Source organism: Macaca fascicularis, chromosome 6 (genome assembly GCF_037993035.2).
Source record: "Macaca fascicularis isolate 582-1 chromosome 6, T2T-MFA8v1.1".
Classification (NCBI taxonomy): Eukaryota; Metazoa; Chordata; class Mammalia; order Primates; family Cercopithecidae; genus Macaca; species Macaca fascicularis.
The window spans coordinates 167356073-167370969 of NC_088380.1; the positions used below are offsets into that span (position 1 = coordinate 167356073).

The 14897-nt window shown below is 41.4% G+C and overlaps 1 protein-coding gene and 1 pseudogene across 2 annotated transcripts in view; both read right to left on the reverse strand.

The window, feature by feature from the left end:
* The window catches only part of ATP10B (ATPase phospholipid transporting 10B (putative)), a 273772-nt gene that overhangs the window by 15815 nt on the left and 243060 nt on the right, over nucleotides 1-14897 (reverse strand). For both annotated transcript variants that reach the window (XM_005558441.4, XM_073994704.1), the window contains 2 exons: nucleotides 14021-14101; nucleotides 12543-12647 (listed from right to left, as the gene is read on the reverse strand). In XM_005558441.4, coding sequence (XP_005558498.3) covers nucleotides 12543-12647; nucleotides 14021-14101 — 186 coding nt within the window. The remainder of the gene's footprint in view (nucleotides 1-12542; nucleotides 12648-14020; nucleotides 14102-14897) is intronic.
* LOC102134727 (large ribosomal subunit protein eL36-like) lies at nucleotides 561-906 on the reverse strand (annotated as a pseudogene).

A 14897-nucleotide genomic window follows, 5' to 3' on the forward strand; every position in this document is an offset into this window, starting at 1 on the left:
GAACAATGTTGCAATAAACATACTTGTGCATATGTCTTTATAGTAGAATGATTTATAATGCTTTGGGTATATCCCCAGTAATGGGATTGCTGGGTCAAATGGTATTTCTGGTTCTGGATCCTTGAGGAATCGCCACACTGTCTTCCACAATGGTTGAACTAATTTAACCTCCCACTAACAGTGTAAAAGTGTTCCTATTTCTCCACATCCTCTCCAGCATCTGTTATTTCCTGACTTTTTAATGATCATCATTCTAACAGGTGTGAGATGGCATCTTATTATGGTTTTGATTTGCATTTCTCTAATGACCAGTGATGATGAGCTTTTTTAATGTGTCTGTTGGCTGCATAAATGTCTTCTTTTGAGAAGTGTCTGTTAATATCCTTTGCCCACTTTTTGATGGGATTGTTTTTTCTTGTAAATTTAAGTTTCTTGTAGATTGTGGATATTAGCCCTTTGTCAGATGGATAGATTGCAAAAATTTTCTCCCATTCTGTAGGTTGCCTGTTCATTTTTTTTTTTTTTTTTTTTTTTTCTGTCAAGCTGGTATTTCAGGGAGAAGCCAGGGGAGGTGCTCAGTCTTTCTTGGCAGCAGCTTTCCTCATAGCGGCCAATACGTTGGTCAGCTCCTCCCGCTTCCTCTTGGCGCGGATGTGCGTCCCCACCCTTTTCTTGCTAAACTTGAGGGCCCGTTTGTCCTTGGAAACCTTCAGTAACTCCATGGCGTGCCGCTCTTACAGGGCAAAGCCACACACCTCCCGATTCATGTCCCGCACGAACTTGGTGTGTTTCGTCAGACGCCCGCGGCGGCGGCTGTGCCTGGGCTTGCTCACGTTCTTGGTCACCTTGTGGCCCTTGTTGAGGCCCACGGCCATAGGGTAGCGTAGAGCCATGGCTGCGGACAGCGGCGGGGAGAAGGGGCGGAGGTGAGTACAGGCTGGGTTCCCAAGGCCCAGAGACCCGCGTCCCGGCTTCTTCAGCCTGGCTGGCCACAACCAACCATCCTCCTTGCCTGTACATTTGGATAATAGTTTCTTTTGCTCTGCAGAAGCTCTTTAGTTTAATTAGATCCCATTTGTCAATTTTCGCTCTTGTTGCCATTGCTTCTGGTGTTTTAGTCATCTTTGCCCATGCCTATGTCCTGAATGGTATTGCCTACGTTTTCTTCTAGGGTTTTTATGGTTTTAGGTCTTACATTTAAGTCATTAATCCATCTTGAGTGAATTTTTGTATAAGGTGTAAGGAAGGGGTCCAGTTTGTTTTCTGCCTATGGCTAGCCAGTTTTCCCAACACTATTTATTAAATAGGGAATCCTTTCCCCATTGCTTGTTTTTGTCAGGTTTGTCAAATATTAGATGGTTGTAGATGTATGGTGTGATTTCCGAAGCCTCCATTCTGTTTCATTGGTTTATATCTCTGTTTTGGTACCAGTACCATGCTGTTTTGGTTACTGTAGCCTTGTAGCATAGTTTGAAGTCAGGTAGTGTGATGCCTCCAGCTTTGTGTTTTTTGCTTAGCATTGTCTTGGCTATATGGGTTGTTTTTTTGGTTCCATATGAAATTTAAAATAGATTTTTCCAGTTCTGTGGAGAAAGTCAGTGGTAGCTTGATGGGGATAGCATTGAATCTATAAATTAATTTGGGCAGTATGGCCATTTTCATGATATTGATTCTTCCTATCCATGATCATGGAATGTTTTTCCATTTGTTTGTGTCCTCTTATTTCCTTGACCAGTGGTTTGTAGTTCTCCTTGAAGGTGTCCTTCACTTCTCTTGTTAGCTGTATTGCTAGGTATTTTATTGTCTTTGTAGCAATTGTGAATGGGAGAGTTCACGCATGATTTGGCTGTTTGTCTATTATTGGTGTATAGGAATGCTTGTGATTTTTGCACACTGATTTTTTATCCCAAGACTTTGCTGAAGTTGCTTATCAGCTTAAGAATTGGGACTGAGACGACGGGGTTTTCTAAATATACAATCATGTTATCTGTGAACAGAGACAATTTGACTTCCTCTTTTCCTATTTGAATACCCTTTATTTCTTTGTCTTGCCTGATTGCCCTGGCCAGAACTTCCAATACTACATGGAATAGGAGTGGTGAGAGAGGGTGACATCCTTGTTTCGTGCCAGTTTTCAACGGGAATGTTTCCAGCTTTTGCCCATTCAGTATGATATTGGCTGTGGGTTTGTCATAAATAGCTCTTATTATTTTGAGATAAATTCTATCAGTACCTAGTTTATTGAGAGTTTTTAGCATTAAGAGGTGTTGAATTTTATTGGAGGCCTTTTCTGCATCTATTGAGGTAATTGTGTGGTGTTTGTCATTTGTTCTGTTTATGTGATGGATTACATTTATTGATTTGTGTATGTTGAACCAGCCTTGCATCCCAGAGATGAAGCTGACTTGATTGTGGTGGATAAGCTTTTTGATGTGGTGCTGGATTCGGTTTGCCAGTATTTTATTCAGGATTTTTGCATCAATGTTTAGCCAGGGATATTGGCCTGAAATTTCCTTTTTTTGTTGTGTCTTTGCTAGCTTTTGGTATCAGGATGATGCTGGCCTCATAAAATGAGTTAGGGAGGAGTCCTTTTTTAATTGTTTAGAATAGTTTCAGAAGAAATGATATCAGCTCCTCTTTGTACCTCTGGTAGAATTCGGCTGTGAATCAGTCTGGTCCTGGGCTTTCTTTGGTTTGGTTTCTATTAATTACTGCCTCAATTTCAGAACTTATTATTGGTCTATTGAGGGATTTGACTTCTTCCTGCTTTAGTCTTGGGAGAGTGTATGTGTCCAGGAATTTATCTATTTCTTCTTGATTTTCTGGTTTATTTGTGTAGAGGTGTTTATAGTATTCTCTGATGGTAGTTTGTATTTCTGTGGGATCAGTGGTGATATCCCCTTTATCATTTTTTATTGTAGCTATTTGATTTTTCTTTCGTTTCTTATTAGTCTGGCTAGTGGTCTATTTTGTTAATCTTTTCAAAAAAACAGTTCTTGGATTCATTGATTTTTTGAAGGTTTTTTTGTGTTTCTATCTCCAGTTCTGCTCTGATCTTAGTTATTTCTTGTCTTCTGCTGGCTTTTGAATTTGTTTGCCTTGCCTCTCTCATGTTTTTAATTGTGATGTTAGGGTGTCAATTTTAGATCTTTCCCACTTTCTCCTGTGGGCATTTAGTGCTATAAATGTCCCTCTAAACACTGCTTTAGTTGTGTCCCAGAGATTCTGGTACATTGTGTCTTTGTTCCCGTTGGTTTCAAAGAACTTCTTTATTTCTACCTTAATTTCGTTATTTACCCAGTGGTCATTCAGGAGCAGGTTGTTCAGTTTCCATGTAGTGGTTCAGTTCAAGTGAGTTTCTTAATGCTGAGTTCTAATTTGATTGCATTGTGGTCTGAGAGACTGTTAGGATTTCCATTCTTTTGCATTTGCTGAGGAGTGTTTTACTTTCAATTATGTGGTCAGTTTTAGAATAAGTGTGATGTGGTACTGAGAGGAATGTATATTCTGTTGATTTGGGGTGGAGAGTTCTGTAGATGTCTATTAGGACTGCTTCGTCCAGAGTTGAGTTCAAGTCCTGAGTATCCTTGTTAATTTTCTGTCTTGTTGATCTGTCTAATATTGACAGTGGGGTGTTAAAGTCTCCCATTATTATTGTGTGGGAGTCCAAGTCTCTTTGTAGGTCTCTAAGAACTTGATTTATAAATCTGAGTGCTCCTGTATTGGGTGCATATATATTTAGGATAATTAATCCTTCTTGTTGCATTGATTCCTTTACCATTATGTAATGCCCTTCTTTATCTTTTTTGATCTTTGTTGGTTTAAAGTCTGTTTTATCAGAGACTAGGATTGCAATCCTGCTTTTTTTTTTTTTTTTTTTTTTTTTTTTTTTTTTTTTTTTGCTTTCCATATGCTTGGTAAGTATTCCTCCATCCCTTTATTTTGAGCCTATGTGTGTCTTTGCATGTGAGATGGGTGTCCTGAATACAGCACACCAATGGGTCTTGACTCTTTATCCAATTTGCCAGTCTATGTCTCTTAATTGGGGCATTTAACACATTTACGTTTAAGGTTAATATTGTTATATGTGAATTTGATCCTGTCATGATGTTAGCTAGTTATTTTGCCCATTAGTTGATGCAGTTTCTTCATAGTGTCAATGGTCTTTACAATTTGGTATGTTTTTGCAGTGGCTGGTACTGGTTTTTTCTTTACATATTTAGTGCTTCCTTCAGGAGCTCTTGTAAGGCAGGCCTGGTGGTGACAAAATCTCTCATCATTTGCTTGTCTGTAAAGGATTTTATTTTTCCTTTGCTTATGAAACTTAGTTTGGCTGGATATGAAATTCTGGGTTGAAAAAGCTTTTCTTTAAGAATATTGAATATTAGCCCCCACTTTCTTCTGGCTTGTAGGGTTTTTGTAAAGAGATCCGCTGTTAGTCCAATGGACTTCTCTTTGTGGGTAACCGGACCTTTCTCTCTGATTGCCCTTAATATTTTTTCCTTCATTTCAACCTTGGTGAGTCTGACAATTATGTGTCTTGGCTTGTCTTGCTAGGTTGGAGAAGATCTGGAAAACATCCTGAAGAGTATTTTCCAACTTGGTTCCATTCTCCCCATCACTTTCAGGTATACCAATCAAATGTAGGTTTGGTCTTTTCACATAGTCCCATATTTCTTGGAGGTTTTGTTCATTCCTTTCCATTCTTTTTTTCTCTAATCTTGTCTTCATTCTTTATTTCATTAAGTTTATCTTCAATCTCTGATATCCTTTCTTCTGCTTGATTGATTCAGCTATTGATAGTCGTGTATGCTTCACGAAGTTCTCATGCTGTGTTTTTCAGCTCCATTAGGTCAATTATGTTCTTCTCTAAACTGGTTGTTCTAGTTAGTCATTCCTCCAACCCTTTTTCAAGATTGTTAGCTTCCTTGCATTGCATTAGAACATACTCCTTTAGCTCGGAGGTGTTTGTTATTACCCACCTTCTGAAGCCTACTTCTGTCAATTCATCAAACTCATTCTCCATCCAGTTTTGTTCCCTTGCTGGTGAGGAGTTGTGATCCTTTGGAGAAGAGGAATTTGGGTTTTTGGAATTTTCAGGCTTTTTGTGCTGTTTTTTTCTCATCTTCATGGATTTATCTACCTTTGGGTCTTTGATGTTAGTGACCTTCAGATGGGGTTTCTGTGCGGACTCTTTTTGGTTGATGTTGATGCTGTTCCTTTCTGTTTGTTAGTTTTCTTTCTAATATCAGGCCTGTCTGCTGGAGTTTGCTGGAGGTCCACTCCAGACCCTGTTTGCCTGGGTATCACCAGCAGAGCTGCAGAACAGCAAAGATTGCCGCCTGCTCCTTCCTCTGGAAGCTTCATCCCAGAGGGGCACCCACCAGATGCCAGCCAGAGCTCTCCTGTATGAGGTGTCTCCCAATCAGGAAGCACAGGGGTCAGGGACCCACTTGAGGAGGCAGTCTGTCCCTTAGCACAGCACTCGAGCTCTGTGCTGGGAGATCTGCTGCTCTCTTCAGAGCTGGCAGGCAGGAACGTTTAAGTCTGCTGAATCTGTGCCTACAGCTACCCCTACCCCCAGGTGCTCTGTCCCAGGGAGATGGGAGTTTTATCTATAAGCCTGACTGGGGCTGCTGACTTTCTTTCAGAGATGCCCCACCCGAATCTAGAGAGGCAGTCTGGCTACAGAGGCTTTGAGGTGCTGCAGTGGGCTCTGCCCAGTTCGAACTTCCTGGTGGCTTTGTTTACACTGTGAGGGGAAAACCACCTACTGAAGCCTCAGTAATGGTGGACTCCCCTCTCCCAACCAAGCTGGAGTGTACCAGGTCGACTTCAGACTGCAGTGCTCTCAGCAAGAATTTCAAGCCAGTGAATCTTAGCTCACTGGGCTCCATGGGGGTGGGATCTGCTGAATTAGACCACTCAGCTCCCTGGCTTCAGCCCCCTTTTCAGGGAAGTGAATGGTTCTATCTCGCTGGTGTTCCAGGCACCACTGGGATATGAAAAAAAAACCCAAAAACCTCCTACAGCTAGCTCGGTGTCTGCCCAAATGGCCGCCCAGTTTTGTGATTGAAACCCAGGGCCCTGGTGGTATAGGCACCTGAGGGAATCTCCTGGTCTGTGGGTTGAGAAGACTGTGGGAAAACTGTAGTATCTGGGCTGCAGTGGACTGTTCCTCATGGCCCCTCATGGCTTCCCTTGGCTAGGGCAGGGAGTTCCCCAACCCCTTGTGCTTTCTGGGTGAGGGAATGTCGCACTCTACTTTGGCTCACTCTCCGCGGGCTGCACTCACTGTCTAAACACTCCCAATGAGATGAGCTGGGTACCTCAGTTGGAAATGTGGAAATCACCCACCTGTGTTGATCTCGCTGGGAGCTGCAGGCTGGAGCTGTTCCTATTCGGCCATCTTGCCAGCCACCCCTTCTCTCATTTTTTCATCTTTCCTACATCTGCAGAATTGACAGTTGTCTAGATTTTTTTCTCCTTCCCTTTTAGTGATTAATCTTAAGATACTTAAAAAAACCAAACTTTTATGGAAAAATGTATAGTTAAATGTATATTTTTAGGGCTGGGCACGGTGGCTCACACCTGTAATCCCAGCACTTTGGAAGGCCGAGGCGGGCAGATCACGAGGTCAGGAGATCGAGACCATCCTGGTTAACATGGAGAAACCCTGTCTCTACTAAAAATACAAAAAATTAGCCAGGTGTGGTGGTGGGTGCCTGTAGTCTCAGCTACTCAGGAGGCTGAGGCAGGAGAATGGCATGAACCTGGGAGGAGGAGTTTGCAGTGAGCTGAGATCGTGTCACTGCACTCCAGCACTCTAGCCTGGGTGACAGAGCAAGACTCCATCTCAAAAAAAAAAGAAAAAAAAAGTGTATTTTTATTCTTCTATCCACTATGAAGGCTTTAGCATAAATTACCTACCTATTGAATAGCCCTTCCTTATGCTGTGTCTTACAGTTTTAGCTTTTGTTTATGCTCTTGCAGAAGTGTGTTCCTTTTTTGTGAGGGCCTGTGGGTAGTAAACCTTATAGAGTTTATTTGAAAATAGGATTTATTTTGTTTTACTCTTAATAATGTAGCTTTTCTAGTTTTTTTTCTTCTTCAGGTTTTTTGAAGATAATTACTCCATTGTCTCCTGGCTTTTCTTGTTTGGTCATCAGTGTAGCTGTTCCTTTTCAAGTAATTTGTTTATAGTCTCTGGCAGACTTAAGGGTTGCCTCTGTATCTTTTATATTATACAACTTAATTATGATATATTCAGGCAATACATCCAGATTTTTGATAAATTTTCAGCCTCAATGACAATTTCTTCAAATATTGTTTCTCCATCATTCTTTTTTCCTCCTGAGATTTCTATTTAGAGAGGTTGAAGCCATTTGTTCTAGCCACCATCTCCTCTTATTTTTCATATTTGTGTATCATTCTGGATAAGCTCCCAAAACAACATTTCAATTTGGCAGTTTATTTTTTGCCAGTGTCTGATCTCGAGCAGATCCTACAAATCGTAGTTTTAATTTCAATGCAATATTTTATTTTCAAGAATTCTAAATGTTTCATTAGCTTGGTGGTTTCTAGTATCAAACAGCTTTTGATAAAACTATACCTTCTTGGGAGGCAGAGGTGGGTGGATCACGAGGTCAGGAGATTGAGAACATCTTGGCTAACACACTGAAACCCTGTCTCTGCTAAAATTACAAAAAATTAGCCAGGCATGGTGGCACACGCCTGTAGTCCCAGCTACTCGGGAGGCTGAGGCAAAAGAATCTCTTGAACCCAGGAGGCAGAGGTGCAATGAGCCAAGATGGAGCCACTGCACTCTGGCCTGGACGACACAGCAAGACTTTGTCTCCAAAAAAAAAAAAAAAAAAACAAAAAACCAAAACCAAACAAAAACTATACCTCCAAACAGCTTACCATTGTTATCTTTTCTTTAGATTTCTTTCTTGAGTAGGAGAATTTTAGACCCAGCAGTAGATGGGGTTCCAGTCTGCCCTACCCCACAGGAGCCAGAGTCCCCATTGCCATGATCTGTGTCCTGTCCCAGTTCCCAGAAAGTCTGCAGTTTGAGCCTTCCCAGTGCCTTCTTTTCCTCTTCCCTTCCTCATTGTATGGCAGCACCTTCTGGTGTTTCTGGCCATGAAGAAATTTATCCTGTACTTAATTCGGCTATGCCTTTTTTTACTTTGTTCTGTCATTGGCACACACTGGAGCAGAGGATTTTAAAAATATTTTATTTTAAGTTCTGGGATACATGTACAGAACATGCAAGTATGTTACGTAGGTATGCATGTGCCACGGTGGTTTGCTGCATCTATCAACCTGTCATCTAGGTTTTAAGCTCCGCATGCATTAGGTATTTGTCCTAATGCTCTCCCTCCACTTGTTTCCCACCTCCTGACAGTCCCTAGTGTGTGTTGTTCCCCTCGCTGTGTCCATGTGTTCTCACTGTTGAACTCCCATTTGTCAGTGAGAACATGTTGTGTTTGGTTTTCTGTTCCTGTGTTAGTTTGCTGAGGATAATGGCTTCCAGCTCCATTCATGTCCCTGCAAAATACATTATCTCATTCTTTTTTTTGGCTGCATAGTATTCTACTGGTGTGCGTGTACCACATTTTCTTTATCCAATCTATCATTGGTGGGCATTTGAGTTGGTTCCATGTCTTTGCTATTGTAAATAGTGCTGCAATAAATGTTCGTATGCATGTGTCTTTATATAGAATGATTTATAATGCTTTGGGTATATCCCCAGTAATGGGATTGCTGGGTCAAATGGTATTTCTGGCTCTAGATCCTTGAGGGATTGCCACACTGTCTTCCACAATGGTTGAACTAATTTACATTCCCACCAACAGTGTAAAAGTGTTCCTATTTCTCCACTGCCTCACCATCTACTGTTTCTTGACTTTTTAATAATCACCATTCTGACTGGCGTGAGATGGTATCTCATTATGGTTTTGATTTGCATTTCTCTTTTTTTTGTTGTTGTTTTTTTAAATTATATTATTATACTTTGAGTTCTAGGGTACATGTGCATAACGTGCAGGTTTGTTACATATGTATACTTGTGCCATGTTGGTGTGCTGCAACCATCAACTCATCAGCACCCATCAACTCGTCATTTACATCAGATATAACTCCCAATGCAATCCCTCCCCGCTCCCCCCTCCCCATGATAGGCCCCCGTGTGTGATGTTCCCCTTCCCGAGTCCAAGTGATCTCATTGTTCAGTTCCTACCTATGAGTGAGAACATGCGGTGTTTGGTTTTGTGTTCTTGTGATAGTTTGCTAAGAATGATGGTTTCCAGCTGCATCCATGTCCCTACTAAGGACACAAACTCATCATTTTTTTATGGCTGCATAGTATTCCATGGTGTATATGTGCCACATTTTCTTAATCCAGTCTGTCACTGATGGACATTTGGGTTGATTCCAAGTCTTTGCTATTGTGAATAGTGCCGCAATAAACATACGTGTGCATGTGTCTTTATAGCAGCATGATTTATAATCCTTTGGGTATATACCCAGTAATGGGATGGCTGGGTCATATGGTACATCTAGTTCTAGATCCTTGAGGAATCGCCATACTGTTTTCCATAATGGTTGAACTAATTTACAATCCCACCAACAGTGTAAAAGTGTTCCTATTTCTCCACATCCTCTGATTTGCATTTCTCTAATGATCATTAATGTTGAGCTTTTTTTCATGTTTGTTGGCCACATAAATGTCATCTTTTGAGAAGTATGTGTTCATATCCTTTACCCACTTTTTGATGGGGTTGTTTTTTTCTTGTAAATTTAAGTTTCTTGTAGATTCTAGATATTAGCCCTTTGTCAGATGGTTAGATTGCAAAAATTTTCTCCCATTCTGCAGATTGCCTTTTCACTCTGATGATAGTTTCTTTGGCTGTGCAGAAGCTCTTTAGTTTAGTACATTTTCATTTTTGTTGCAATTGCTTTTGGTGTTTTAGTCATGAAGTCTTTGCCCATGCCTATGTCCTGAATGGCATTGCCTGGGTTTTCTTCTAGGGCTTTTATGGTTTTGGGTTTTATGTTTAAGTCTTTAATCCATCTTGAGTCAATTTTTGTATAAGGTGTAAGGAAGGGGTCCAATTTTTTCTGCACATGGCTAGCCAGTTTTCCCAGCACCATTTATTAAATAGGGAATCTTTTCCCCATTGCTAGTTTTTGTCTGGTTTGTTGAAGATTAGATGGTTGTAGATGTGTGGTGTTATTTGAGGTCTCTGCTCTGTTCCATTGGTGTATATGTCTGTTGTAGTTACTGTAGTCTTGTAGTGTAGTATGAAGTCAGGTAGCGTGGTGCCTCCAGCTTTGTTCTTTTTGCTTAGGATTGTCTTGGGTATACGAGCTCCTTTTTGTTTTCATATGAGATTTAAAGTAGATTTTTCTAATTCTGTGAAGAATGTCGATGATAGTTTGGGAATAGCATTGAATCTATAAATGTCTTTGGCAGTATGGCCATTTTCACCATATTGATTCTTCCTATCCATGAGCATGGAATGTTTTTCCATTTGTGTCCTCTCTTATTTCCTTGACCAGTGGTTTGTACTTCTTCTTGAAGACGTCCTTCACTTCCCTTGTTAGCTGTATTCCTAGGTATTTTATTCTCTTTGCAGCAATTGTGAATGGAAATTCATTCATGATTTGTTGCTCTGCTTGTCTATTGTTGGTGTATAGGAATGCTTATGAGTTTTGCACATTGACTTTATATCCTGAGTTTTTGGGCTGGGATGAGACAATGTTTTTTTTTTTTTTGACATAGAGTCTTGCTCCATAGCCCAGGCTGGAGTGCAGTGGTGCGATCTTGGCTTATTGCAACCTCTGCCTCCCAGATCCCAGTTTAAGCAATTCTCCTGCTTCAGCCTCCTGAACTCCCGAGTAGCTGGGATTATGGGCACATGCCATCATGCCCAGCTAATTTTTGTATTTTTAGTAGAGATGGGGTTTCACCATGTTGGCCACGCTGGTCTTGAGCTCCTGACCTCGTGATCTGCCCGCCTTGGCCTCCCAAAGTGCTGGGATTACAGGTGTGAGCCGCCCCGCCTGCCCTGACAATGGGGTTTTCTAAATATACAATCATGTCATCTGTAAAGAGACAATTTTACTTTCTCTCTTCCTATTTGAAGATAAATAGGAATTCCTATTTTATTTCTTTCTCGTGCTTGATTGCCCTAGCCAGAACTTCCAATACCATGTTGAATAGGAGAGGGGATTTTCAAAATGAGAACTCCATGATCCAAAACTACCTTTGAGTGGCTCTTAGCCACTGCCCAGCTGGTTATGGCCTGCTTTAGCTTGTGACAGTGGTGGTGGGAGGTTGGGGTGGAGAGTTCCATTGCAGAATGTAGGAACATGTTGAGCCTACTTGGGGCTGTTTTCCAAATTTTTAATGCTTGTGCTTCCAGAAAGCCATTTGAGCTTGGCTAAGGACAAATCTTTCAGTAAAGTGTTCCCTGTGAACCATTCAATCTTATCTACTTACACTATTAGCATGGATGTTAGAGGCTCACATTAAACTGCCAGAGTTCAAAACTTGCTTCTATCTTGCAGTGCTTGGGAGCAAGTTAAACCTTATTGCATCTACCGTATTTCTAAATCTGTAAAATGGGAATATAAAAACACCCAACACAAAGGATTCTAGAGGTTAAATAATACTTGCTAATCATGTAGAGAGATATCTGGCATAGAATTGTAAGCTATTAGTTTTTATAGTTATTACTGACTACAAGAATATAATCAGAAAGGTGACATTGCCTTCTTCGATGTCAAAAATGTGATATTTGGATATGCTTGAGATATGGTTACCTGGAGGCATGTTTCTAAACATTCACCCTAAAATTAAATGTGGAGAATTCCTCCCTAACACAGCCTCAGGTATGTATGGTCAGTGGTCAGTGTTTTCCTTGTCTCTTAAACACCGCTAAACTTTTTTTTTTTTTTTTTTTTTTTTGAGATGGAGTCTCACTCTGTCACCCAGGCTGGAGTGCAGTGGCATGACCTTGGCTCACTGCAACCTCCACCTCCCATGTTCAAGCAATTCTCCTGCCTCAGCCTCCCGAGTAGCTGTAACCACAGGCGCCTGCTACCATACTCAGCTAATTTTTTATTTTTAGTAGAGATGGGGTTTCACCATGTTGGCCAGACTGGTCTCAAACTCCTGACCTCAGGTGATCTGCCCACCTTGGCCGCCCAAAGTGCTGGGATTACAGGCATGAGCCACCATGCCTGGCCATACCCCTGGACTTTTTATCAATTGATATTATCTATGTTTGCAACTAATTGTCTCATTGTTTTATATATGTTAGTTTTAACATCCTGACTAGATGAAAAGCAAGTTGAGGCCAGAATTTTATCTTTTTCACCCCTTTCATCTCTGTACAGATAGGACATAGGTAGCAGCTTAGTGTGCATTTATTGAGTGGATCAATAACACAGAATGAAACAATTCAGAAATTTGAGTATAGTCAATGGACAGGAGCGCAATTTTCAAGCCAAAGGGGCTCTGGGACACTTACCCATGTCTTCATTTCCATTGCCTGGTGCAAGAGGATTGTGGTGAGGGAGATGGTGTTGATTGGTGTCCCAAAGGTAAAGACGTCTATATCAGAGCCCTTATAGGTCTGCAGAGGAGGAACAGACAGGCATTGTCAGGTATGTCTGTGGACTTAAAACTCTGGTTTTGACACAGTGTTTGTAAGGCATCAATGAAGGCAGTTGTCAATGGAGAAGGAGGAGGTACCCAGCTGCCATCCGCGTGGTACTGATCTGAGGAACAGATCAAGATGAGAAAGGAATTGATAGGACTAATTTAGAAATGGTGTTTGCAGGAGTAAGCCAAGATGGGGATTGTAAAACCATTGTGGAATGAATGAAGAAAGAATTCATTGAGAGCCCATCAGACACTATGCTAACAGCTGAGGATACTTCTGTGTTTGCCTACAATGTGTTTACTCTATTAGGCAGAGTGGATGTGGTACAATTTAAGGAAGTAAGTGCTATAATAGAGGCAAGTACAAGGTACCCTGGGAACACAGAAGAGAGGATATACTAGCTGAGACCAGAATAAGAGGAGTTAATCACTTGGAAAGAGAGGGTAAATGCAGTTCCAGCAAAGGTCAGAACTGAGGGTGAACACAGAGGGTTTGTAGAACTCCAAAGAGGTCTATATTGTAGGTCTGTCAAACATATTCAAGGGCAAAAGATATAGCAGGAAAGCCAAGCAGAGCCCTGGCCAGGGAGAGGGTATTGTAAGCAAGGAAATTCAAGCAAAGCACAAGATCCCTGCCTCCCCTAGCCCCATCATCTCGCTAATTATGAAAGAATAGGAGCCCAGAGATTGGATAAGCAATAGTGTTTACCTTGTGGTGATTGCTTCCCATCCTGTTCCCTGGGTCCAGGAAGAAGACATATATTGTTTGCTACCTAAATTCTCACCATTTAAACTGAGGAATCAAACTGAGATTGGGCTGGTATCCCTTGCTATCTGCATTCTTGCTACTTTTTTCAGATAATGTGGTATCTCATTGTCAGAACGTGCAGCCTCTGAAGGCTAGCTTCCTTGACTTTCAAAGCACAAGCCTGTATAAAAATCAAGGGTAGTAAATTCAAATACCTTCAGTGTTCAAGTAGGAAACAGTTAATGAGTGAAGATAGCCAGGTGTAAGACAAAGGGGAGTGGTAGAGACTAAGGCAAACTGGAGAACATGCTCACAAGGTGAGCCCAACTGCAAAGTCAAGTCCAGATTTTTGCTATAAGGGAAAAAATGACCCAGTATAAATATGGCTTTCAGTTTTTCAAGAGCCAGCAGTAATCAAAATGTTTAGGTAGTGTTCTGACTTTTCAAACACCTTGGGTTGGATGTAGTCTGCAGGCCACCTGTTTGAGCCTCTGCTCTAAAGTGTCCAGAAGGACACTACTGGTCTGGAACTTTATATAAAAAGGACCAGTTCTTCTCTGCAATTTATGTGGTTAGAATGGGACTATATGACTTACCAGGTAAGGGATAAAGAAACAGATGAGGCTCTGGTAGAATGCATCCGCCATAGAAATCCAGAAAGTCGATAGGTTATAGCACTGCCAGGAGAGAACACACCAATAATTACCACCCTTATAGCAAGCCTCGATTCTTGGCAAGCAACTTTCTTGCATGTGGTTGGGACAGACAACCAGACACTTACAATGCCTCTTGTATTTGTGGTAGTAGAATGGAGTAATTAGGAGCAGACTTGGGGGTGACAGACTTCAGTTCAACTAACTGTGTGACCTTGTGAAAATTACTAAACTGTGCAGAGAACTAGTCTCTTCTTCCACGAAATGTGGGCAAAAATAACACAGTCTATCTCCTTGGGGTTCAAGAGGACTCAGTGCAATTGTGCCTTAGTACCTAGTAAGTACTCAGGCCTTAGTACCTAGCAAGTACTCAGTTATTCATTGTTATCACTCATTAGCTCTATTACTAGTGCTGCTACAAACTTGGTACATGTAGAGATTCTAAAGTTTCCAAGTGGCATCTAAGAGATCTCAATCATAGCCTGAATCACAGGTTCCCAAGAGTTTCTGAAGCTCAACAGCTTCAGAAACAATGCTTCTCAGGCATCAGTCTTTGTGCCTTCCCTGGGAAAAGTCAAACCTTTACAGTTTTTGGGTTTTGCTTCATTAACTTCTTTTAGATACTCAAGGAATTTGTTATGCAGCCTGCACGTTGATGGGAAGGGTAAACTTAAAAGAGCCCAAGATGAACACGTGCTCCCACCACGCCCCCTTCGTCTGGACTGCTTGGGCTTCTGTGTTGCTTTCTCCTCTTGTCTTTGGGTTACAACTGGGCTTGCTGTTTGAGAGCTGGCAATTATTTATAGACAAACACCACACC